The sequence below is a fragment of the Chanodichthys erythropterus genome, chromosome 10 (genome assembly GCF_024489055.1).
Source record: "Chanodichthys erythropterus isolate Z2021 chromosome 10, ASM2448905v1, whole genome shotgun sequence".
In the NCBI taxonomy this organism is placed as follows: domain Eukaryota; kingdom Metazoa; phylum Chordata; class Actinopteri; order Cypriniformes; family Xenocyprididae; genus Chanodichthys; species Chanodichthys erythropterus.
The window spans coordinates 670,376-696,987 of NC_090230.1; the positions used below are offsets into that span (position 1 = coordinate 670,376).

The window sequence follows — 26,612 nt, forward strand, 5'->3', positions numbered from 1 at the left end:
GATCAGGTGTGTAACTCATTAACAACAATGGAAACTAACAATGACAGGGAACTCAGGCAAATAGGAACAGAACAAAACTAAACATAACCCTGACAGCTGGAGTCCATCCTTTAATTTCTGTGGGATTATTCGCACATTTTTTGGTCCACCAAAATTATGGATATGGTAATTTACAAAAGAAATACCACACAGCAAATAATAATACTCAGAATAATAAATAAATAAAGCGAATAATCCATGAAAAGGCATGTGATGTAATGTAATGTTTTCATAAAACATCATACACTTTATAATCTGAATGTTGTTTTCATCTGATCAAAGCTATCATCGCTCCATTCCTGTGGCATCAAAGACCCTCTTAAAGATGACCACCAACCTGATGACGATAGTGTTATGATCCTTTGAACGCCTGAACATGGCCAAACATCTTTGATGTGAGAGACTGAAAACCTCTGATGCGCTCTGTGTTTTTCAAAGCCCTGGCTTTAATCTTTAATCTGTCCATAATTGGAAATAACATAATACACTTGGATCCAATTTGCTCTTGAATTTCAATTTCCAAGCTGCTGGATGGATATTATGCTTGAACACTAACAAACTTTTGACTAGTAGTTTATGTAAAAAAAAAAAAAAAAAAAAAGCCACAACCAACAATTAGCAACAGAAATATACAAAAAAATCATGATTTCTCAGTGTTGACATTGATTGGGGTTAGAATGAGTTTAATAGTGACAGGTGGAAGCGCATAATTTCGTGTGACATTTTACTGATGGACCATTGTGCAGAAAAATTGATCATAGAGGAAAATGTGCAGGAAGAAAACATCTCAATTGAGCTAAATCCTATAGAAACTGGGTGCCCAGAGGGAATCAGAGATTGATACATGATTATTTGAATGTTTTTTGAAAAATAGTGCACAGCCAGTTGTCAGGGGATGACAACATTTGCTGAAAGGGTTCAGCTTTATAGAGTGCCCTTCAAAGGGTGCTGTAAATGTCACTTCTGTAGTCAGCACCTGAAGAATTTCTCGATCTAGGTCAGCAGATATTGTTTTTGTGTCAAACTTAGGTCAGTGTCATATGATGATGGACCTGTAATGTCAGCACTGGAGAAAGGATAGTTTGTTGCATGCAGATGATTTTGCAATCCTGCTTTGTCCATGAAATGAGACAAAATGTATGCATTGATAGGCGACATACGAACATGGTTTGTGTGTTGGTTAAAATTGCTTATTTCTGTGGATTTAAACATTCTTGGAAACATCTGGGATAATGTAAGTACACAAGTCAACAAAATATATAACACTGTTCAAGTGGTTTTTGGATATTTTAATCCAAAAACCTTACATATTGTGCCTTTCACAGCACCATTGGTTTTGCTTGTCCACTTCTTGGACAAGCCAGAAGAGACTATTCTATGTTTCCTCATTTGTGACATCTTTCTATTTTTATGTCTCAAAGCAAACAGAAACCTCTGTTAAGGTGTGAACAGGAAGAGCTGCCAAGCCTACTAGATGTATTAACCATTTTGAGGAGGTTTAGGAGGCATTATCATATAACTCTGCAGTTCTACGCTGGTCATCTATTATATACAGAATAAATATGAAGGTTTCTTGGTTTAAAGGGTCACATAATGGCAGTTAATTTAAGTCTACCATTAAAGCAGGATAGCACTGCGGCGGGTTCCTCACACACCTGTCCTGAAATAGCTGCCGACACAGCCTGTCAACAAACACTTTTTGTCCAGATTACAAACGTCGGAGACTAAAAATGGAACTACCTGTTTATGCAATATGGGAAATGAACCCTAGAAGGGTTATTTTTTTAGACCTTGGTGAAGCAATGTATAGGGTGGTGGAACAGGAACTTACAGAAATCTTAAATAATATTAAATAATATAATGGATACGGTTAGCTCTTATGTGGCCAATTTACTTTCCATTGTCATACTTCTGTACTACTTTAGTGAAATTGCTGACTCTCTTGGGTTTTTGAAAGGCACAAATGACATTTATTTACAATAGCTATCATGATGAAAGGGGGGTAGGGCACATACAGTATCTCACAAAAGTGAGTACACCCATCATATTTCAGCAACCATTTTGGTATATCTTCTCAAGCGACAATACTATAGAAATGGAAATTGTATATACTTTAGGGTAGTCAATGTGCTGCTTGCATAGTAGTATAGATTTACTGTCCTCTAAAAATAATGCAACATACAGCCATTATAGTCTAAATAACTGGCAACAAAAGTGAGTACACCCTAAGTGAACATGTCAAAACTGTGACCAAAGTGTCAATATTTTGTGTGAGCACCATTGTTATCTAGCACTTAATCCTCCTGGGCATGGAATTCACCAGAGCTGCACAGGTTGTTGCTGGGATCCTCTTCCATTCCTCCATAATGACATCACAGAGCTGCTGGATGTTAGACACATGGCGCTTCTCCACCTTCTGCTTGAGGATGACACACAGGTGCTCAATGGGGTTCAGGTCTGGAGACATACCTGGCCACTCCATCACCTCACCTTCAGCTTCCTCAGCAAGGCAGTTGTCATCTTGGTGGTGTGTTTGGGGTCATTATCATGCCGTTCAGCCCCGTTTCTGAAGGGATGGCATCATGTTCTGCTTCAGAATGTCACAGTACATGTTGGAATTAATGTTTCCCTCAATGAAGTGCAGTTCCCCAGTCCCAGCAGCAATCATGCAGCCTCAGACTATGATGCTACCACCACCATGCTTGACTGTAGGCAAGACGCAATTTTCTTGGTACTTCTCACCAGGGCATTGCGACACATGCTGGACGCCATCTGAGTCAAACAAGTTTATCTTAGTCTCATCAGACTACAGTGCATGGTTTCAGTAATTCATGCTCTTGGACAGGTTGTCTTCAGCAAACTGTTTAGGGGCTTTCTTGTGAGCCAGCTTCAGAAGAGGCTTCTTTCTGGGATGACAGCCATGCAAACCAACTTGCTGCAGTGTCCGGCGTATGGTCTGAGCACTGACAAGCTGACCTTCCGTTTCTGCAACCTCTAAAGCAATGCTGGCAGCACTCATGCATCTGTTTTTTGAAGCGAGCTTCTGCACCTGACGCACAGCACGAGGACTCAACTACTTTGATTCAACTTCTTTGGCCTATTCCAAGTGGAAGCCATCTTAGAAAACCTCTGTATGACACAGGCCACTGTACTGTAACTCAGTTTTAGGCTGTTACCAATCTTCTTATAGCCTAGGCCAACTTTGTGGAGAGCAACAATTCTAATTCTCAAATCCTCAGAGAGTTCCATTTTGCCATGTTGAACATTCAGTGGTCAGTATGAGAGAATTGTACTCAAAGCACCATAATTGAACTGCTCTAATACAAGATGCGCAAATTTGTATTGTCCTATCAAGCAGACAAAAACATGATGAACATGACATGAGCTGTTATCACTTAGGATGTACTCACTTTTGTTGCCAGCTATTTTGACAATAATGGCTGTATGTTGAGTTATTTTCAGAGGACAGTAAATCTATACTGCTATATAAGCAGCACATTGACTACTCTAAAATATATACAAGTTTCATTTCTATAGTATTGTCCCTTGAGAAGATACTAAAATATTTACTGAAATGTGAGGGGTGTACTCACTTTTGTGAGATACTGTAAATAGAGGACCCAATATAGAGCCCTGGGGCACTCACTACTAGCCTGGCTTTCTCTAGATTCTCCTCTCCCTTTCACTGTGTCCAAGTTATTCAGGTTGTACGCATGACATCAGTGGCATTAACTAAATATTCATATAAAGGACACTGCCATAGAACAAAAGCGCACCAGAACAGGGCTGCCATACTCAATCAGACCAGAATTTGCAAGCATATGGAAGTTATCAATAAAAATGGGTGTGCCACAGTTAAGCTTTTCTGTTGGGCCTATTCTCCTGAGTAAATGAAGTAGCTTTTGATATCTAAACAAGTAACCCCATCCAACCCAAGCAAAATTAAGCTTTATCACCTGCAAAAACAGTAGATACCAGATTAAAATCCAACTCAGCTGATATATGTAAATATATGTTTTCTTGCCAGCATATTTTCTGTATCTTTAGAGTACCCACAGGCATAAACTGCAGCAAAAAAGCCACCTGGGTGTGATTCAGCAGGAGGAATACATACATTGTGTTCTTTTACTTTGAGCTGAGTTGGAGATGTGAGATATTCAATTCAAGCTGGCTCACATGGGCAGATAGAATGTGTGTGTAAAACATTAGTGTATACTTTAAATCTAAACCAAACTGTGAGACACAAGAACTAAAATTGCTAGCAATGTGATTAGCAAAACTGTGTTTTTCTTTCAAACTAAATTAATGCACAAACTAAGTCAGGGAAAAACAAGACTGCAAACTACTTTTTAAAAAAAATAAAGACAACAGACTGAAATGGCATGAGCACAAGAGAGATTTTATGCATATAACGCAATAAATGTGGTGAACCCACTCCAGTGGCTGCTGTCTGTTTGGGAAAGGCCCTTGAATAGTGATCAATATCTGGTTTTCCAAACCAGAGGAACTGCAAGTGGCTGCATGATAAACAATAGCAGTAGTAGTGTACCAGTGACCACAGGATATGTCAATATTAGCCAATCTATTGTGTAGCACAGGCAGATTCTGGCTCAGCTTAACACACACCAGGCAGGCACATGGCTCTCCCCTGGCAATTGAGACTCCAGACTTAACCCACTGCAAACCTGCACAAGATTAATCAGCTAATTAGATTAATCAAAACGTTTGTACAAGTTGGTACAGGTGTTGGTACAAGTATACATCATGACAAAAAAAAATAATTACCAAAGCATGCACTATCTAGATTGCTTGCAAAGTGAGGTAACGCAAAGATATTATGGAGCTCAAGGGTTATTTTAGTAAAAAGATAAGCAAATGATCATGGTCACAGGTAAATTATTTACCACTAGCACTGTTATCTAACTGTCTACTAACTTAAATAGGGTTTTGTTGTATATTTGTATTGTATAAATTAAATACTTTGTGTTATTAGGCTATTTATGTTTTCACAATATACTGTCCGATACGGATCCTAAAGGGAAAGTACTTGTACATATTTTTAAAACATTACGCATGTGCGCACATGGGGGACTCCCGCGATACAGCCTCTTTTGCGGTGTCAAACTCCTTTTTATGGATGGCTCTGGGGACGACGATGATGCTGGCTTTCACAACAGCTCTGAAGACGAAGATGCCATCCTGTCATCTGTGATGCCTCAGACGAACGCTCCCACTGCTTTACTGTTCCGTTCGGTCTTCTTTGAGGTTTGTTTGTGAGCGAGCGGCCGCTCGCTTCTACATCGAATGGCAGCCCTTTAAAGTTCCTCTGACAAAGATTTGTTACCTATTGGTGACTCGGGTAATCAATAAGCTTTAATTATTCTGGATCTTAGCGCAGCTTTTGTTATAATAGATTTTTTAACTTTCTAAGAAGACAATGATCTGGTTGAATTAACAGCCCTAAGCAATTCTCTGGCGAGTTTGGAAACTCTCAGGAATCATGTGACAGTCTGGCTGTCTGTGTCAGCCCCCGAATGGGTGATTCAAACTATTATGAAGGGGTACAGACTTCAGTTTCAAGATCTCTTCTCGAGAAGGGGGCGGGGCAAATAGTCCCTCTGCATCATTACAAGCAGGGTTTTCACCCTAATTTCCTGGTTTCAAAGAAGGACAGTCTTCGTCCTATTCTGGATCTCAGAGTGTTGAACAAACATTTGAGGAAACACAATTTCAGAATGTTAACCCACTGCGTTCTCTCTCGTTCAGTAAAACAGAACGATCGGTTCACATCGATCATTCTGAAAGATGCTTTTTTACACATAAGCATTTATCCACCACACAGAAAGTTTCTTCATTTCGCCTATCTATGCACATGTTACAAATTCACAGTTCTTCCTTTTGGACTCTTACTCAGACCCTCGGACTTATTGTCTGTGTGCGGAGGTGGGCTTAGCTCCCCAGGTCTGTGGATTTTGACATACAGATCTGCCGTGTGCTCACGCACATCACATCTCTTGGGTTCAGGTTGAATGTGAACAACAGCAATTTTACACCCAGAGTGTGATTTTCATAGGCTTGGAGCTGAACTCAGTCTCCATGCGAGCGTGTCTCTCTCAATAACGTGTTATCTCTCTAATGAACTGTGTGCCGCAGTTCAGAGAGGGAGCAAAAGTGCAATATCGCACATGCCTCAGGCTGCAGGGTCTTATGACTTCTTTTATCCTGGTTTTGCCCCTGGGACTCCTGAGAATGAGAACATTCATGAAATGGGTTTTGCCACTACTTTTTAGCCCGTTATGCGATATTTGCCGTTCTGTAGCCTAACAGTGACACGTGCCTGCACAGCAGCTCTGCACCACTGAAAGAGCGCAGACTTTTGCGCACAGGGAATCCCTCTGGGGACAGTGATGTTGCGAAAAGTTATGATGTCAGATGCACCTTTAACAGGCAAGAGGGCAAAACGATGAACGGTTTGTGGCCGAGCAGACTAACTTCAGCGCTCATAAATTATTCAGAGCTTATAACCATATGGAAAGCTCTGAATTATTTTGTCTTGCCTGTAGTGACATCATGTGCTCGTACGCTGCGACAATACCAAGGCAGTGGCGTGTGCTCGCCGAAACTTCACACTCTAGCTCACAGGCTTTTGGTGTGGAGCAGTCGATTTTTCCTATCATTATGCACGACTCATGTTCTGGGCATTCTGAACAGAAGCGGGCCTTCTATGGAGGAGGAACCCACTCCACAGAGATTGCCGCCTCCCCTTTCAGATAGTGGCCATAATATGGATGAGATTCAGATAGGCAACCTTAGATCTATTCGCCAAAAACTCCCATTGTCTTATGTTCTTCTCACTAATGGATGTGGACTCGCCCCACGGGTTAGATGCTCTGGCCCACCAATGGCCCAATGTACTGCTGTATGCTTTTCCTCCCCTGTGTCTGATAATTCCCACACTGGCCAGAGTGAGAGAGAAGGGCCTGTCTCTCATTCTGATAGCACCCAGGTGGCCCAAAGCACTGGCAGAGATAATCCTTCTGCTATATGCCCAGCCGTGGCGTCTCCCCCTCTGCACAGAATGGGGAGATTTATAACCCACACCCAGACAGTGTGGCTCTCTGGGCCATGAGAGGACAAACTTAAACACACTAGGGCTTCCCCTGCAGGTGGTTGCTACTATACAGAATGTCAGGGCCATTTCTACATGGATGTAAGTGCCAATTGTTTGAAGAGTAGTGTGATGGGCATGGTCTCACATCATATCAGTGCTCAGTTCCTGATATTTTGTGTTTCCTACAAGACCTCATGGATAAGGGCAGGTCCTTTTCCACAGTTAGGTCTATTTGACTATTTTGACCTGTCATGTGGGCTTTGAGGGCTCAACGATCAGGCAGCAGCCTCTAATCCGCAGATTTATGAAGGGTCCCCGTCGCTCTTTGCCAATCGTCAAAACTGTTCCTGAGCACTGCTGGTGCTCTGTCTCAATATCCTTTTGAGCCTCTGGGAAGTATTTCCCTAGAGTTGCTGTCTTTCAAGACGGCTTTGCTCTTGGCCTTGGCATCAGCTAAACGTGTCAGTGAACTACATGCACTCTCGGTTCATTTCTCATGCACTAAATTCTCTCTTATTGGAGATAAGCTTTTCCTTAAGCTTAATCCTGCTTTTATGCCTAAATGCTTCCCTGTGGTCACATCAGAGGTGTTGGAAGCTGTCCCCCTGTCCCCCTCCACCTTTTTCCTCCACAGAGGATCAGAGGCTGAATGCTCTGTGTCCTGGTCATGCCTTATAGATGTATATGACCAGGACCCGTGTTTTCCGGAAGAGCAACCAGCTCTTTATTTCATTTCACTCCCCTCACAAGGGGAGTCCCATATCTAAGTAATGCCTCTCTCATTGGCTTGTGGAAGCTATAGTGTTGGTGTATGAATCGAAGGGAGTGCAGCCCCTAGGAGTCATCAGAGCTCATTCCACGAGGGGCTTAGCCACCTCTTGAGCTTTGTTCAGGGGAGAGTCACTGCAGGACATCTGCTCTGCTGCCAGCTGGGCTTCTTCCCGTGCGTTTGTGTATTAATACCGGCTGGATATCACTAGAACTGTGTTAGCACATTCTGTTATGTGAGTGGGGTCTACATAGCCCTTCCCTGCGACCCTCATTTTTTCTTTCCAATTACACATTGGAGTGAAGGAACAGAGGGTGAAATGGGCCAGCAGGCCACACACATTCCTGTCATCTAGCATGCATTTACATTCCTGCCTGGGTGTGTATATATGTGTTGCTGGGTCCTTTTCTTGTGTGTGCCACATACATGTTCATGTCCTGCCTGTGCACAGCAGTTATGTGTATGTGTCAGGGTTGCCAGATTCATGATTAATGGGACATGTTAGGCACCGCCCCCTTTGGCTTACGTCCTTCTCTGGCTTACAGAACCTCACTGTGGGTGTATTGGGCAATCAAGGAGCTGTCCATGTCTCTCCCATAGATGGATCTCGAACACGATATGATGAAAGAAAACAATAGGTTACTGTCATAACCCTGGTTCTCTGAAACAGAGTGGAGAGATCCACCAGCTTTGCCCCTTTTGCCACACGAGAAGCAAATATACTTGGGTCATTCTACAGAAACGTCCACTTTTGGTATGACAAAATGTCTTAAAATGTATTTCTTTTTCTAACATTTAAACTTAGACCACATTATTATATTACACTTTGACTCTATGAATACACATAAATGACAGCTTAATGATTTTTTTATTTTTTTGTACATTTATTTAAAGACTGCATGTCCCCTTTTTTGTCACTGGTGTTACCTTACTTCTCTGGCATTTTCAAACAATTTTATGAAATATTATTTCTCATTTTTTTTCAGCACATGCAGTCAGAGTTACAGAATAATAATGATATTGCAAAAAATAAGGAGATTATGTGATTTTTATTTTAATCAGGTTAGTTAAAAGTGTGATTGAATGATAATAATTCAATTTCGCAACCATGTATTTGCTATAACAATGAAAATTTTGGAAAAACAGTTATGAAAAGTAATGATGCAATCCTTTAAATCTTAATTCTTGAGTGTAGCAGAATTCAATGGATGTAAAATTATTATCATGTCACATATGACACATTTTATTTAATGTGACAGACAAAAAACAGTAACAACAGTGACAAAATGAATCTCCAGTGACGTATACGTAGGACCAAAGATCCTTAATTTTTCACCTATAATTAAGTAGATTGGACTAAATTTTTACATTTGGTGTACAATAAAAGACTTATCTTTGACACTTAGTGAAAACAGTCAGAAAAAGATCATAAACAACATTTTAAAACTGTCTGTAAAATACGCTGTCTGTAAAGTCGCTGCACTGAATTTAGCCAAATACCCTTAATTTAGCCATATCTGCCCAAAGGAGAATTAACAATAAGAAAGAAAAGTTATAATCATGTAATCTTAGTGCTATTTTATGCAAAAGAACTAAATGAATAGCTTTAAATAAAGTTTATCTATAAATGGGTAACACCAGTGACGGTAACACCAGTGACAATTTCATAAAAAGGTAACACCAGTGACAGTAACACCAGTGACAATTTTCATGAAAAATGCATTTTACAAAATGGCTGCTGCAAGGTGTCAACCCACATGTTGTCAATCATGATATATTCACTAAATCAAGTAGTTTAATCCATTTGTATTCTAGTTTTTTTTTAATTACCTAGCAATAAAGTAGGTCACACCAGTGACTTCAACTAAAAGCTTCGTATGAAATTATGATTTTCTAATTAAAATTTCTGATAATTGAAAAGAGATAGTGGACTTTACATTTGCCTTTCTTTATTGATCTTCAGGAAACAGGAAGAAGGAAGTCAAGTGATGCCATCAGTGTCAAAATAAGAGATTTTTGTTAAAGGTAACACCAGTGACACAACACCAGGGGACAACTACATTCATTATATATTTTATAATATTTATTTGGCATTTGGTTTTTTTTATGTTATTTACATTATATATTTGATAGTTATGCATACATTATTGAAATTAAAATGGTAGAAAAACCTGTTTCTGAGCTCAAAATAAAGTACTTTCCCTCTGTACATGACTGTGGGGACGACCACTTCTGTGGTGCTTGGAATTTTTAGAATTAATTAAAAAACAAATATTGGCACATTGATGGCTCAAGAAGGTTTAATTGTTCAAATAACATATTGTTTCATATTAAAATATAAAAAAAATTGTAATCCTAAAGTGTTTTTCAAGTGTAATATTTCTGTAAAGTCTAGGGACAGAAAAGTGGACGTTTCTGTAGAATGACCCACTTACTGCAGCGCATGCAGGCCTGATATACTCTCAGGTAAGTGGGTGGGGCCTTACCTGACATTGGCTGCACGCTTCTGTCTGTCTAGCCAGACTTGGTGCAATTGGATGCTTCTGCAGAGGTTAGGTATGAATGCCCTTCCCATAGGCAGATCTCTCCACTCAATGTTTCAGAGAACCAGGGTTACTACAGTAACCTATTGGTCTGAGAGGGACTGTTTTAAAATGGTTTTCTTTTTGGTAAGGGTTGGGGAATTTTGTTCCTCTAGAGTTTTTATTGACTGTGGAGTTCCACAGGGCTCCATTTTGGGGCCTACTCTGTTTTCTATATACATGCTGTCCCTGGGTCTGATTTAAAAAAAAATATGGGATGCCTTCTCTTTATGCTGATGACATTCAGATGTATGTACCTCGTAAACCTGAAGGAAAGATTTCTCAAATGTCTTTTTTTCATCTCCAGTTAAATGTGAATAAATCTGAAGTTATCATTTTTGGGCCAGATGGGACTGACAGTGACTTAAAAGATAGACTAGGTCTTGGTCAGTGAATGTGAAGTCCCAGATATGAAATCTGGGCATTATTTTTTGATTTGGCACTTAGATTTGATGCTTAGATGCAGTATGTGGTGAAAAGCTACTTTTTCCAGTTAAGGATTATTGCAAAAAATAAATATAAATATTTTTTGTCAGATGCTGATCTTAAGACAGTGATTCATGCATCTATTTCCTCCTGCCTGGATTAATGTAATGCACTTTTTTCGGGAGTAAACAAGACTCAGACTCTGACCGTTGTTTTCACGGCTCATCGGATATGTCTGTGATAGGCTTCAATGATCAACGCTGTAAAAATAGTCATCAATTAATCTCTTCACTAAGCGCTTACACAGATACACACGGGAGCGTTTGAAAGCAGGCGTCTATTGCGGATCAGTCCACTGTTAGACACCTGCTTTCAATCACTTTCAAAACGCTTTCAAATTCAAACACTTCTGTTTGCTTTCAAATGCTCCCACGCGCTGATCATTGTAGCCAATCACAGGCATATCCGATGAGCGCGTCAACACAATGGCCAATGAGAGATGTTTACGAATCCGCTCAACAGCGCTCAAAGCGTCACATTTTTAAAATTTCAGTACCGATAGGTACCGAAGTCGGTACTTTTGACAACACTAGAGCATATTACACCAGTTTTGGAAAATTTGCATTGGCTCGCGGTTAAATATCGGATTCAGTATAAAGTGTTGGTATATGTTTATAAAGCAGTACATGGAATGGCCTCAGGTTATATTATGGAACTACATTATGGCTCGAGATTGTGGAATGCCCTTGCGTCTGACATTAGATCTGTATCTACCATTAATCTCAATTGAAAACATTTGTTTTCTATTGCTTTTAATTGTTGATATTTGGAAGCTGTATTTTATCTTATTGTTATGTTTAATATTTTTCTTTGATGTTTTATGTTGTTTTTATCTCCTGTATTTTCTGACTGGACAGTCCTTTGGTCTACTGAGTAGTGGTAAAGGGCTCTATAAATAAACTAGACTTGAGACTTGATTATTGAAAGTGATTTATGACATCTCAATTTTGTGGTTACTAAAAAATTGCCTGAAACATTGTGTGAACATTGTATGACAGAACTGATATAATCTCCATTCAGCAGATTATATATATTTGTTACTTGATTTCCATGTTTCCTATTAGTGTTATAACTCATCCCACCCCAGTAGTGGTTAATTTACAGTGGTTACACAAGTTTCAAAGATTCACATTTTAAGTAGGAAAATTATTACAGTTGGAGACCTAGGGGAAAAAAATGCTCCCCGGTCTCCTTTACCTGTAAGCAGTATCATTGATTATACTTTTATAGTTTTTATTAATGTTTTAAATATATTTTGAATTTATTTGTACATTTCCTGTAATCCTTTTAATTTTAGTCAAAGTTTTTTTTTTTTTTTTTTTTTTTTTATGGTTTTAGTTTCAGTTAACAATAATGACCTACAATAACCCTACTTGTAAGACAAAACCTTTTGTTTTGACTTCCTTTTGAGGGTCCAAGCCTTAAAAAGTGGGCCAGACCCCATAATTCATATTATGAACTTTAAATATGGAAAGTGATTACTTTCAGTGACTCGAATGATGAATTGTTGAGTAAGAATAATACTAATTTTATGACTGGGTCACATGTATGAGTAAGAGAGGAGCACCCAAACATGAAAACAATGGCCAGCCATGTTAGAATTCCCCACACTGACATCACAGCACATCCGTAACAAACCCACCTTCCCAAACAAACCCACCCAGAGCTGACAAGAGAATTCTACCATGCTGAAAATCAGCTCCTTTTGTTCAGAGCTCATACAGGCAGTCTATGATGGGAAAAAAAAAAGTTTAGAATGTCAATTGATTATTGGTCATTTGTATAATAATTTATACTTTTAATAATTAAACATTTTGTTGTCCTAAACGGAAATTCCGTTTTGAGGTCTTAACATAGTATTGTGTAGGAACCACTTTATTAATCAATAATCTGGACCTGTAATCATGATTTGTGTGAAAAGAAATCAGATGAATCAGATGTTGTTATTAAAAATGCCATTGAAAGAAAAAAAAATCTGCCTGGAGAATCTAACAAACAGTAAGTTCAATCATGTAAGTTCTAGCAGTTTTATAAGTTCAAATGCACTAAACTATTGGTCTTAAAAATGAAATACGGCTGTATAGTTTCAAGTATGGTCATGAGACAGATGTGCTGCCCCTTAAAACTAAACATAAACCAACCAGGAGAATCATAAAATAAGTATTTAAGAGCAATAGTACATTCAGTAATAACAACCTGGATAATGGGTGTTACAGACAATAAAGCAAAAATGTAAAACATTAACACTTGTACCTATATTTCTGAATGGCTGTTCCATGCAGAGTTACACAGAACTAAACATCCTTCAGTGTCATTAAAGAGTCATTGGCAGCTTGTTTTTGAATGCTTGAATATTACTATATCACAACATTACTGGTACTGTACATTAATGATCACAACATTTTGGAGAGATGTGTGCTGTCATTTTGAGTCAGATCATTGAGAGTGACATTGCATTCCTCACTGGAAGGAGCTCTACACAAAGCACCATCAGACCACAAAAGCAAAAACATGCAATCATACACTTCTAATAAAACCTTGCAATTACATGCCCTTTTGTTCATGTGCATTGGGAAGCAAGACGCGGGCTTGCGGATTTATAATCAAAATAGTTGCCATTAATAAAAGGAAGGTTTCTGATATCAAGGAGCTATACAGAACTGCAGTGAAGACATATTTTTGTAGGCCAGTATGGAAGTTCTGGTTCCCTCCACAAAAACCCAATAGGATTTTTACATTAGCTTTTGGATTATTGCAAAAAATAAGCTCTGTAACCAAAAAACAAAAAGCTTGTGATTCTTGTGATTCTATTGTTCATCATGATAATCTTCACAAATGAACACTTTTATACATTTTGAAGCCTAAATACGATTGCCAAAAATAAAAAGCTAAAGTTAGGTTAAAAAAATAACTACACCACGGTTGCATGACCACCATTAAGCTTCAGACAACTCCATTTAAAAAACATTTTCCCTGAAAGTTTGAGTTATAACAGTTTTGCAAGAGGCAATTATAAACACAACGAGGCTAAGAAAGCAACTAGTGATTAAATGAGTTTATCTGTTCAGCTGATGACATTTAATGTTCTTAACCTCTGTGGTTGTTAGCAAAAAATGGAAAAGGGGGTTTTATTTCAGGCATTTAACCAAAAACCCATTGACTTTAAGATGAAGGAACCGGAAGTGCTAAAACTCGTTTCTGGGTGCATTATGAGTATTGTAATTCATAATACACATTTAAGTAACTCACATTGATGTCCAAACTGCACAGACTGAGTGAGTCCACATCTCTCTTCCTCTGCTTCCTCTTCTTCTGTAAAGACACAAATGATAATCAGTTGAGTGCTCCATTATCATTAACAAACAGAATTTGTTTCATAACACTTGCATGTTTTTGATCCTACTTATTTCATTATTTTGAAATTGTCATGCAGAACTTATACATAGATCACTATCACACAACAACACAAGATAAAGCTTGTAGGTTCATCATGTTGAAATTAAGTATATTTTCAGCATTTGAAAAATGTCAGTAATAAATGGAAAAGCAAAGAATGAGTGGTGCGCATACACTGAAAAAATACTCTAATCTGTTACAGCCAAGTGTATTACTTTTTCTCAAATTATATTTATTTTGATTAAATCATTTTTGATTTAATATTCAAAAAATATATATTTTTTTTTATTTCTAAAAAAACAAGTAAAAAGGAAAGTAAAAAAGATTATTTATTACAAAGACCATACTTATATATATTTTCTTTAAACATAAGGAAAAATGTTCAAGTGAAAATACAATTAAAACTGTTTCTTTTCATTTTTTCTATGGGGAGTGCTATTTGCTTTCAGACAAACTGAACAAAAAAGGGATAAACCAGAAACTATGATTTTCTTTTAGACTGATATAAAATTGCACTTTAAATAAATTACACTGTGATGGCGGCTGTCACAGCTGGTCGATGCAGATGATGAAAAAGGTGAACAGGATCTAATTTATATACTCAAAGCAATTTTTATTTATAAACTCAAAAATAACAAAGGATTTCAGGATATTACTCAGTAATCAAAACACTTGAACAGAACAACCAACTAAAATGCAATGAAAACTAAAAGAAAACAAGCTCAATCTATACTAACCTAAACCAAAGCAACAAGAAACTGGTGATATAACTTAAACAATGAACAACCATGGCAACAAATGCAAACACGTCCCCAAGCCAACAAAAAAAGTCCATCAGAGGAGGGTGGGGGCTTAGTAGGAGGATGCAAAGCTGGTAGACGTGACAATCCAGGGCAAGGGAGAACCCAGGGAGGAGACGATGGTGGGAGGAGCCAGGGAGCGACCTCAAACAGTGCTATATGAAGGCCCACAGTGGAGCTGTAGTGGAGACTTAATATAGAGGCCAGGTGGAACCAGGGTGACGTCTGACAGAGGCTGTGCCACTGGCTGTTTTGGAGACTCAGATGGAGCCAAAGAAAATGGACAACACTGAAGGTCCTGGAGACCATGACCTGGGGACGAGCAGCCGAGGTGAAGCCAAGGAAGGACTGAGGCGGAGCTAGTGTGTCCGAGGCAGCGAGATCAGAAACGGCCTCATGGTCTTTACGGGATGGGCAGAAGAGGTGTGAGTGGGAGGCAGGGTGAGAGCATCCACAATGACACAGACTTGGTTTTGGGCAATGAAACAGGCATGGTGCTAATCTTTTTCTCCTCCTCAATTATACTCATCCTAGAGTTCAGCACACACTTCTCAGCAGTTGAAGTAAGGGTGGGGCTCCACATCATTCATTCATACTCCACTAGTAAACACACAGGAATAGACTCATGGATTGGCTCTCGCACCTGGTCAAACTCCATGCATGGCTGAGATGGCTCAGGCTCTGGGATTAAAATGGCCTCAGATAAGTATTCCATTAAGGATACTGATGCCAGCCCATGCACCTGGTCAGACATAGCACTCCTTGGATCTGTGTTGGCTCTGGTAGTTTCTCCTTGATGGTCTCAGGCTCTTCTCTTGTGGTAGGCTCTAGCTGTGAGTTTGGGGTGGGCTCAGGTTACTGCTCCGTGGTGAGTGTGGCTGCTGGTGCAGGTAGTGTTGAGTAGATTGTGGGCACTGGTGACGAGTAATCCTCCTCACAATTACAGATGGTGAAGGGGATCTGCACTGAAGTAGCACCCAGTCGACGAATTCTTGAATTGTCCCTTGAGGAGAAACACACACAGGCTGGCGTCATCATAGGGGATGAGATGGAGAAGGTCTACGAAGTCCTGTGAGTGTTCTTTGAGGGAATGATCCACCTGTGAGAGGAGGAGGATTTGTACTGCCGCTAGATCCATTCAAAATAGTTCCGTCTTTCGATCACGGCTAGTTGACGCAGATGATGAAAAAGGTAAGCAGGATCTATTTGCAGCAGTAATTTTTATTTATAAACTTTAAAATAAACAGGATTTCAGGATACTCAAGAATCAAAACACTTGAACAGAACAAACAAATAAAATGTAACTAAACCTACTGGAAAACAAGCTCAATATATACTAACCAAAACCAATAAAAAAATAGAAAGTTGATACAACTTATGAAACAATGAACAACTATGGCAACAAATGCAAACAAGGAAGCATAAAACGAAACAAAGACAAACAGACCAAAGTCCAACAGAGATACAGACCAAACATGACAGTGACAAAATGTCCAGTATAGCATTATACTGCAGAAAAGAACATGAGAAATATTGACAGTGTCTGACAATGTTTCTTTCAAAGCAAAGCAATCATTCTGTTCATGTATTCAGCAAGTTTGTGTCATTAAACCTGCAAATTACTATAAATCATTCCGTTAGACCTGTTGGACTATACTGTAAGGTTAATGACAGATTGTTCACTTTAAATGCATTTAACCAATTCTAGACCAATTGTTGTTGTAGATGGTCAATCAGATGTTTATCTAAATCATTCTATCTGTTTTTTAAAATGGTCAGTTCTATTGCTGGTTTTGTTATTGTTGCTCCATAACTGTTTATTCTCCATGACAACCAGCACCATGCAGAGTGAATATCTAAATACTGATCCATGAGTACGAACAATAGAACACGTGAAGGTCTGGAAGCTGCTGTAGTGTTGCTCATGACCCAATAATAACACCCGCTGTATAAGTTCAAGTCCATAATGTACAGCCTAAGAACTCCCACTATTGCCAGAAAATAGATTTAGGTCTCTTATTTGAAGAAGACAGTACAATTATTTCAGGTATGTTCAGAATGGAATACTGGAATACATTCTGACACTGACAAATATTTTTAAATATTATGTAACAAAATAAAATCAGTTACTTGAATTTTTAAAATGCTGTCATCATTTACTCTAAGATATTAACACACTAAAATATTAAACCATAACCCATAGAAACAGTCCACATGACTTGTGTCTTCTGAATCCAAATATTGGTTTCAGTGTTGAGGGTAACATATTACATTATATTACATGTAACATGAGTTACGTAATTAGATTACTTTTTCAAGCAACTAGTAAAGTAACATTACTTTTACATTTACATCAAAATATCTGAGTTATTTTTTAAAATCTTTTTTAAAAGATCACTGTGGCTGAGCTCCAGAGATGCAGTCGGGAGATGGGAGAAAGTTGTAGAAAGTCAACCATCACTGCAGCCCTCCACCAGTCAGGGCTTTATGGCAGAGTGGCCTGACAGAAGCCTCTCCTCAGTGCAAGACACATGAAAGCCTGTCTGAAGGACTCCAAGATGGTGAGAAATAAGATTTAATTAAACACAATTGAGCATCTCTGGAGAGACCTAAAAATGTCTGTCCACCAGCGTTTTCCATCCAACAATCCAGCGATCCCCAAATCCAGGTGTGAAAAACTTGTTGCATCTTTCCCAAAAAGACTCATGGCTGTATTAGATCAAAAGGGTGCTTCTACTAAATACTGAGCAAAGGGTCTGAATACTTAGGACCATGTGATATTTCAGTTCTTCTTTTTTAATAAAAAATGTCAACAATTCTGTGTTTTTCTGTTAATATGGGGTGACCTATGGAAGAGAAAAAGTCAGATGGGTTTGGAACAACATGAGGGCATACGGAAGTGTGTATCACAGTTTCCGGCTCTGTTTTCAACACTGATGATGAGATATGTTACTTGAGCAGCAAATCAGCATTTTAGAAAGATTTCAGTGATCAAGTGACACTGAAGACTGGAGTAATGATGCTGAAAATTCAGCTTTGATCACAGGAATACATTACATTTTACAATATGTTCTTTTAGAAAACTTTTTTTTAATTATTTTAATAATATTATTTCACAATATAACTGTTTGTACAGTATTTTTGACCATGATGCACACAGTAATAAACAGGAAAATAACAGTATTAACATTGCAAAATTCTTCAATTATAAAACAAATTCAGCTTCAGCTGTAAAGCAGCAATAAAAGACAATAGTATAATCAATTTAGCTCAATAACAATGTCATTGTTGCAAAGTCCATCAGTTATGAAACAAATCAGACTGCATGAAATACATGAACTAGAATACAGCACATTTGGGTGATTTAGCTTTACTTTGCCAAACCAGCTATAGGAACATTTATATGGAGAGTATTGCTGTTTTTTATCCATTGATTGCACTCAAAAAAAAAAGTAAGTCATTATGCCACTGAAAAAACAATCCAGAACCACCTAATGTATCACAAAAAACTTACACAGTAAATACAAGTTTGCAGTTGCGTAACTACTTTCACATGTAGACTATAACAAACCTAACAACCATACAAACCCAACTTTATCCCTCACTTAGAACAATAAATAATTTCAAACACTTATAACAAGAAGAATTTTGAGAGAAACACATAAAACACACTCAAGCTTACATAACAACAGAAGACAATTCATCTGCCTGCGCACTCTGAAAAATAAAGGTTCTTTATTGGCATCGATGGTCCCATGAAGAACCTTTAACATCCATGGAAGTTTTCCATTCCACAAAAGTTTTGTTAGATTTTTTAAAATGTTCTTTACACTAATAAAAATAGTTCTTTTAAGAACTATTCTCTGAAAGGTTCTTTCGGGAACCAAAAATGGCTCTGTAGGAAGTAAAAATCAAGAATAACATCTCTAATATCACAGATGTTTCTCCTAGACAGCAATGAGATGAAATGGAGAGCAAACGGAGACTTTTGATGTTTCTCCTGAGAAAAAGCCCCCAGTAATTGCATGTGTCTCCTCTTTAGTTTAAGAAAAGAACAGTGTTTCAGACTGTTCTTAGATTTGCCAAGATGCCAAAGTGTGCATAGTCTGATAATAAAACGAAATTCAAAATCTTCCAAGATCACATAATTTGAGGTATGCCATTTCATAACTAAATAACATGTTCGCTCACCTTCTGATGGATGAAAAGGCAGCACCCCATCATTGGGCTTCACAGCACTGTTCCTCAGACACACTACACCCCCAAAAACACCTTCACAATCTCCCACCATGGAGCTCTGTCACCTGTCTAACCTTCAGCCATGTGTGTCAACAGATGTGTGTATGTGTGTGTGTGTCAGTACACAGGAGAGCAGCAAACAGGATGTTCTGGAGGAAGTGTGTCGGTGCTATATCGGGCAGGAGCAGGGTGCGAGCTTTCAGACTACATCTCTGCTTGTGTTTGTCTGAGGCCGGTGGCGTCAAAGGCCCCTTCAGTGAGACAAACAGCATCCTGTTACAGGGAAGAATAGTACACAATCGCTTTTCCACCCTCCTCACCCACATTATCCAGAGCTGCTGGAAAGAAACTGGGCTTTACACCAGAAAGGTTACTCTTTTTTTTCTTTTTGGTACAATTATTATCTGAATAATGTTTCACAGCAGGGTTAACCCTAATTGTTGATACACTACCAGTCAAAAGTTTGTAATTATTATGATTTTTTTTTTTTTTTTTTTTTAAAGTCTCTTCTGCTCATTAAGGCTACATTTATTTGATTAGAAATACAGTAGAAACCATAATATTGTGAACTATGAAAGCATTATAATATGCTGTTTTGCTGCTCAAGAAACATTTCTGATCATTATATTTTTGTGGAAACTGTGATACACCACCATTCAAAATTTTGGGGTAAGTATAAGATAAAAAAAGCCTAATACTTTTATTTAGCAATGAAACATTAAATTGATCAAAAGAGACAGTAAAGACATTTTTAATGTTACAACATATTTCTATTTTAAATAAATGCTATTTGACAAAGAATCCTGAAAAAAAAAAAAAAAAAAAAAAAAAAAAAACATGGTTTAATAATATAATAACATGATAATAAGAACCATTATTAATAACTTGGCACCAATAATAATTGATAATAATTGAGCAAAAAATCATCATATTACAATGATTTCTGAAGGATCACGTGACACTGAAGACTGGAGTAAAGATGCTGAAAATTTAGTTTTGATCACAGGAATAAATTTAAATAAATACATTTTCAAATATATTCACTTAGAAAAGTTCTTTTAAACTGTAAACTTCAATATTTCACAATATTACTATTTTTACTGTATTTTCGATCAAACTTTTGACTGTAGTGTATGTTGTTAAAAATATACATCTTAGGAGATTTTAGCGAACAGTTAGCAACAGGAAGCCAGAAAATCCCTGCTAAACACACTTCTTTGTCTTCCTTTAAGCATTTCCTGTTGAAGAAGTGCGCTGTGTATCTGATGCTGCCTTTAAGGCATGCTGGAATCATCATATTTACATGATGAGTATACATGTACATATACATATACAATGTCACTACAGTGTTATAATTAATTACCAGTGGGATTTAGTTAGATTTTCTTCATTTTAAATGGAAAATAATTAGTGTTGGTTAATTGTGAATATTGACAGTACAATTAGGATTTTTTTGGTGAGGCTGTTCACATGATCTTTTAAATGGGGTCTTCAATGTTAGCTGGTACCACAAGTGTAGAAGTAATTGTCACTGCACTTAACTATTACACCTATAACCATCGACAAGGGCATTTACTATTATTCCTAAATGCATAATCGCATGAAATCTGACATTGCTATTTATAGCCACATTGATAAAATTCAGATATGTATATGTAAATATCAGATTAATCAATTTTAACATGAATTTTCAGTGAAGCTCAGTGAACTTAGGCTACTCACAATGTCACATTCAGCTGTGTTGTGAACATATCGTACTGTGAGAACTATTTCTACTGTCACACTACACAAAAACGAAACAAGCTGTGGTTGGACACTTTAAATGTTGGTTTCTCCTTGTCTATACACAATTTTTGAGGTGCACTCACACAGACACGGTGATTGAATCACTGGAGGTTGCCAAATCACAGTACTGTTTCTTGGTTTGGTAGTAGATGTTCTTACTCGACTGCTATATCATCAGAGTGGATCAGGTTTGCCTCAAATCGAAAAAGGCAACATCAAACAAACAGATAATACTAATAATTGTATAAAGAAAGATCATGGAAAAGATGAAGAATCCTTCTAAATTTATGACAAAACATAGGAACTGAAATTACTCGAATGCAAAAAAAAAAGCACTCTGTATGGCCTTATAATCATGTAGTTATATAAATATGAAATTTCATCCTTACATTATAATAATATATCCTATAATTATATTAAAGTTACATTAATATATGTATTATATAATCCATATATAAAATTAGATAATAAAATTATTGAATAATACAATTGAATCTTATATACATTTCATCATATACAGTGATTATGTTCACCTGCGATGTTTCTCTGAATAATTCAGATATATGTGTATGTACAGCTGGCTCATGAGAGGTCTGTAATCTGGTTCTGTATGAAAGGTGAGAACTGATGAGAATGGCACGCTTGGCATTGCTCGAGGATCAGGCGAGAGTGTGTCTTTAAACAGCTGCATGTCTGACGAGATTGACGTAAGTCTGTAAGGAGAGCATGCACGGAAAGCCCTTATATGGACATGGTTTGGGCGTACTTTATGCAAATTACTAACCTCATGCACATTTAGAATACTCCAAAATTCACTAAAATAAGAACGAGGTTAAAAACAAATTCATGTTCGTAAGCACATGTTGTGAATTTGGCAGAGATTTTTCATGAGAATTTCTCCTGTGTGTAAAAATACAAAATAATCCACGCAATTATTAGTGAATAAGACCCATTGTTTGTAGCACACCTCCCAATCCAATAAATCACAATAAGCTTTGTGCCTTGTCGCTTTTAATTTTAAGCAAATTCTCTGCCTTCAAATTCTGTCAACATTATTATTAAAATTAAACAAATAACATTTTGGCAGTCTTTACTGTAGTGTGACAGATCGCCGTTGCGCCTCAGTTCAAGCAGCAAATGAATTGGAGTAGAAACATAATTATGTCATTAAGAAGTTATTATTATAATGTTATGATTATAAAAACTTCCATATGTGCAATTTAACTTCCTGAGGTTTTTTTTCACATTGCAGCCAAACAGACTTAACACACTGAGGTCTGAGGGTATCGCCGGCGATACCACCGAGGTTTTTTTCTTACCAGTGTGAAAGAGACTCAAAATACTTTGTTAATGTTGCACATACAATTAAGAGTTATACACCATTTTAATCTGTGGAATATCTTCTTTTATTTGTGTACACAAAATTGTGTACACATTTTGTAAAAACAAAATGTTGTGCTTTTTGTAAAATAAAGAAAACTAACATGATGCATAATCTCTCTCGTCTCCCTCTGAAGGAAGTCCAATCTGATAGTTCTCAGAAAATGAACTAACTTAGTGAATACTAATCACAAAAAAAATTAGACATGTCTAAAAAAAAACGTTGAAATGTCAGGTTTTAAATGGTGTAAGTCAAATCGAAAACAAACATTCTGTGTTTATGTAATCTTTATGAAAAGAGAGCCATATCAGAAATCCGTGATTCAGCTCATTATCCGCTAATGCGGCCACGCCCACGCTATTCAGAGGCAAATTCAGTCAATACATGCATACATCATCTCAATCGTGTATTTATTGTCTTGAAAAGTGTTTTGAATAGCCATAGTTAGCGATCTCTGGCCTCCGTTAGTTCAGTTATTTCCTGGATTGCCTATTCTTCTTTAGCATTGGCATTTGTGGACTAAAAGTGCACAGAGTATTATGCCATGTCTAACATTACACTTTCCTCCCCTCTGGAGGTCGTTGTTTGTCATAGGTTAAGTTAAACTCCCGTTTGATAAAACTTTATTTGTTATGCTTTCAAGCACACAAAGTGCAGCATCCATTTTCCCTTTCTGCGCAGAAGAAAGATTGCGTGCTCCTTTAATTTCTATTCATTGTTTAATGCCCTGGAGAAGCTTTGCTTGTAAGTTTATCATTAATATGTGTTATTTTAAATATTTTTGGTTTGGATCTTGTTAATATTTATATATATTGAAAGCATTTTAACGGTTTCACGTGCATTATGCGCACATTCTAAGGATCGCCATGTGATACCATAACAACTACTGTAATTTAGCGATGTTAATGTAAACATTGCAGAACGAGTTTATGTATGTTGTTTGTTTATATATAAAGTAAGCATTTTTGTATTTATTTTGCAGTTTCACAAAAGAATGTAACAGAGTTTGAGAGAAACAACTTGATCGCACTCAACAAAGTCAAGTAAAGAGAAAATTTACTTAAAGGATTAGTTCACTTTTAAATAAACTTTTGCTTATAATTTACTCACCCCCATGTCATCCAAGATGTCCATGTCCTTCTTTCTTCAGTCGAAAAGAAATTAAGGTTTTTGATGAAAACATTCCAGGATTTTTCTCCATACAATGGGCTTGAATGGGCACCAGACGGTTCAAGGTCCTAAAGACAGTTTCAGTGCAGCTTCAAAGGGATTTAAACTATACCAGACGATGAATAAGGGTCTTATCTAGCGAAACGATCAGTCGTTTTTAAAAAAAAAAAAAAAAAAAAAAGTTTTATAAGCACAAATGTTCTCCTTGCTCTGTTCTCGGATGCGCGTTCGTGACGTCACGTAATACGCAACTACGCTGAAAAGGTCACGCATGACATAGGCGGAAGTACAGATTCGGTGTTTACAACTTGAACATGCAAATACTAAGTCAAACGCCGTTTACAAAAAAAGGTAACGTTAAAACAACAATGTCGGACGAGGAGAAGATGAGTTTTTCACCTGCCCTACCTTTTGAACCGGAATACACAGAGGAAGAAATTAGGCAGATGGAAGAGACTGCTGCGGCGACACACACCTCTCCAGCATCGGGCAGACGAAGATCTAACGAGACGTGGTGGTGCACATGTGGCAAATGCCAACCATTGCCAACAGAGGAAGAATCTAGATGCTGCCACGACTGGACCATTTCAATCCCGCCATTAGAATCAGTCGGTGAGTCCCTATTTCCATCTCACTGCATTACCGGACAAAATTTCCACCGTTACTGAGCAACAGCATTTTAAGGGGATCACACACTGGACCCGAAGCTCAGCGCGGAGCCACGTCTTTAAAATTCGAACGCATTGTTTCCTATGAGTGTACACACCGGCAGCGACATTCGGTGCCTGTCCGCGGCGCCCAGGAAGTTGTTCAAAATCCTGCTGCGCCACAGAGCGCCATGTACATTGTTTACATTAAATGTATATTATATTTCCCATTAATGTACATACTGACTTCACCCTGTGCTGCAAGATGCATTGGTTTTACATTCTTAGTTTAACAGCTTGAATAAAGTCTAAAAATGTATAATAAACGTAGCCTTTTCTTTCTTTTTGCTTTGTTGTGCCATTTGTCCATGTACACTAACCTCAGTGCGAAATATTAAAGCATATGTAGTGTTTCCCTGTTGACGTAAAACACTCCCATTGTGCAGCTCTTCTATCAGGAGTCGAGTCAAAATTGAGCTTGTGCGTCCGGTGTGCGACCCCCTTTAGAGGTGTTTTTGTTCTGATGGAGAAGGGTATGACAGTCTGATGGTACTGACAACACAGGATGGAAGAACCATTAGTTGTTTTACCTTGTTTTTGTAAACGGCGTGTGTCTCAATCAGCTCCCTAGTTCAGTAGTCAGGCCTATGTCATGCGTGACCTTTTTAACGTAATTGCGTATTACGTGACGTCACGAACGCTCATCCGAGAACAGAGCAAGGCGAACATTTGTGCTTATAAAACGTAAACTTTTTAAAAAAAAAAATTAAAATGACTGATCGTTTCGCTAGATAAGACCCTTATTCATCGTCTGGTATCGTCTGGTATAGTTTAAAGCCCTTTGAAGCTGCACTGAAACTGTCTTTAGGACCTTGAACCGTCTGGTGCCCATTCAAGCCCCATGTATGGAGAAAAATCCTGAAATGTTTTCATCAAAAACAGAAAGAGACATCGTTGACATCTTGGATGACATGGGGGTGAGTAAATTATAAGCAAAAGTTTATTTAAAAGTGAACTAATCCTTTAATAATCTGAGTCGTCATTGAAGCCTCCTCATCTCTTTACAATGTTTGGCTATCTGTATATGCATGCTCAATGCACACGCATGCAGAGGACAGAATAGTGAAAAAGCATCATCACGACGGGCAGAACACAGCACATTACAAGAAAAACAGCTATCCAGTTATTTCACCCATCGCAACTGGCTCAAGATGGATGTTAAAGAGAAAGCTGAGGAGCAACAGCAGACCACATCGAATGTCTCACTCAGTTGACTGGAAACAAGGTCATTGATATCTGCCTCTTCCAAGAGCTCAAGACCATCCACTGCAAGTATGGCAGCAACCAGAGCACGAGCTAAAGCGGAAGCAGTTAGAGCACATACAACATTCATCCAAAGAGAGGCAGAAGTACTGCTAGAAAAGGCTAAACTGGAATCTGAACTGTTATCTCTACAGCATAAAAAGGAGGTTGCAGCGGCAGCAAAAGAAGCTGAGATTCTGGAAGCGGCTGCAGCAGAGATTGAGTCAGGAGAAATTAATATGGCGATGGATGTCACAGCATTTCCACAGGAGACTGTTGAAAAGCGCACAAAGGACTATGTGGACAGTCTATCTGGATCAAGTTTTCATTGTCTCCCTCTCGTTAAAGCAGAGCCTGATTCCCGTGATAACGAACAGTTCAAGATACCGCCTGCACTGCCCACCACGACTGCCACAAGCCATGTCACACAAGATGCTGACAGACTGGACCGCATGTCTACTCCTAAACCATACCAAATAAGTCAGCACAAAATGCCCAGCACACAGCTACCATTTCCTCAGCACACTCCTGTTAACCTGCCATACACACCGCTCTCTCAAAATCAAGCATATGGACAAGTTCCAGTTTCGGAGAAATCGAACAAACCTCAGACTTCCTATCTTAGCAGTGCAACGCATCAGCCATCCTCTTCAGACCATGCAGGTATGAGTGAAATAGCCAGATACCTAGTGCGTCGTGAGCTTGTGAACTCAGGGCTTAGTAAGTTTGATGATCGCCCGGAAAATTACTTGGCCTGGAAGTTGTCATTTATTAATGCTCTAGAAGGACTATCACTTAGCCCTAGTGAGGAGCTCGATCTTCTGATAAGATGGCTAGGACCGCAGTCCTCAGAACATGTTAAAAGAGTAAGAGCCGTCCATGTCGCCGATCCGGCAGCCGGCTGT

General features: G+C 38.2%; 1 protein-coding gene across 3 annotated transcripts in view; it reads right to left on the reverse strand.

Annotated features, from left to right (window-relative positions):
- arhgef3 (Rho guanine nucleotide exchange factor (GEF) 3) overlaps positions 1-26,612 on the reverse strand; it is a 165,337-nt gene that overhangs the window by 28,269 nt on the left and 110,456 nt on the right. The window contains exons 1-2 of one of the 3 annotated variants that reach the window (XM_067395771.1): positions 19,375-19,511; positions 14,237-14,299 (exon numbers count right to left, since the gene is read on the reverse strand). In XM_067395771.1, the coding sequence (XP_067251872.1) occupies positions 14,237-14,299; positions 19,375-19,407 (96 nt within the window). In that variant the 5' untranslated portion in view covers positions 19,408-19,511. Of the gene's footprint in view, positions 1-14,236; positions 14,300-19,374; positions 19,512-26,612 lie in introns of those variants that run through there. The other 2 variants (XM_067395772.1, XM_067395770.1) reach the window with 2 other exon arrangements.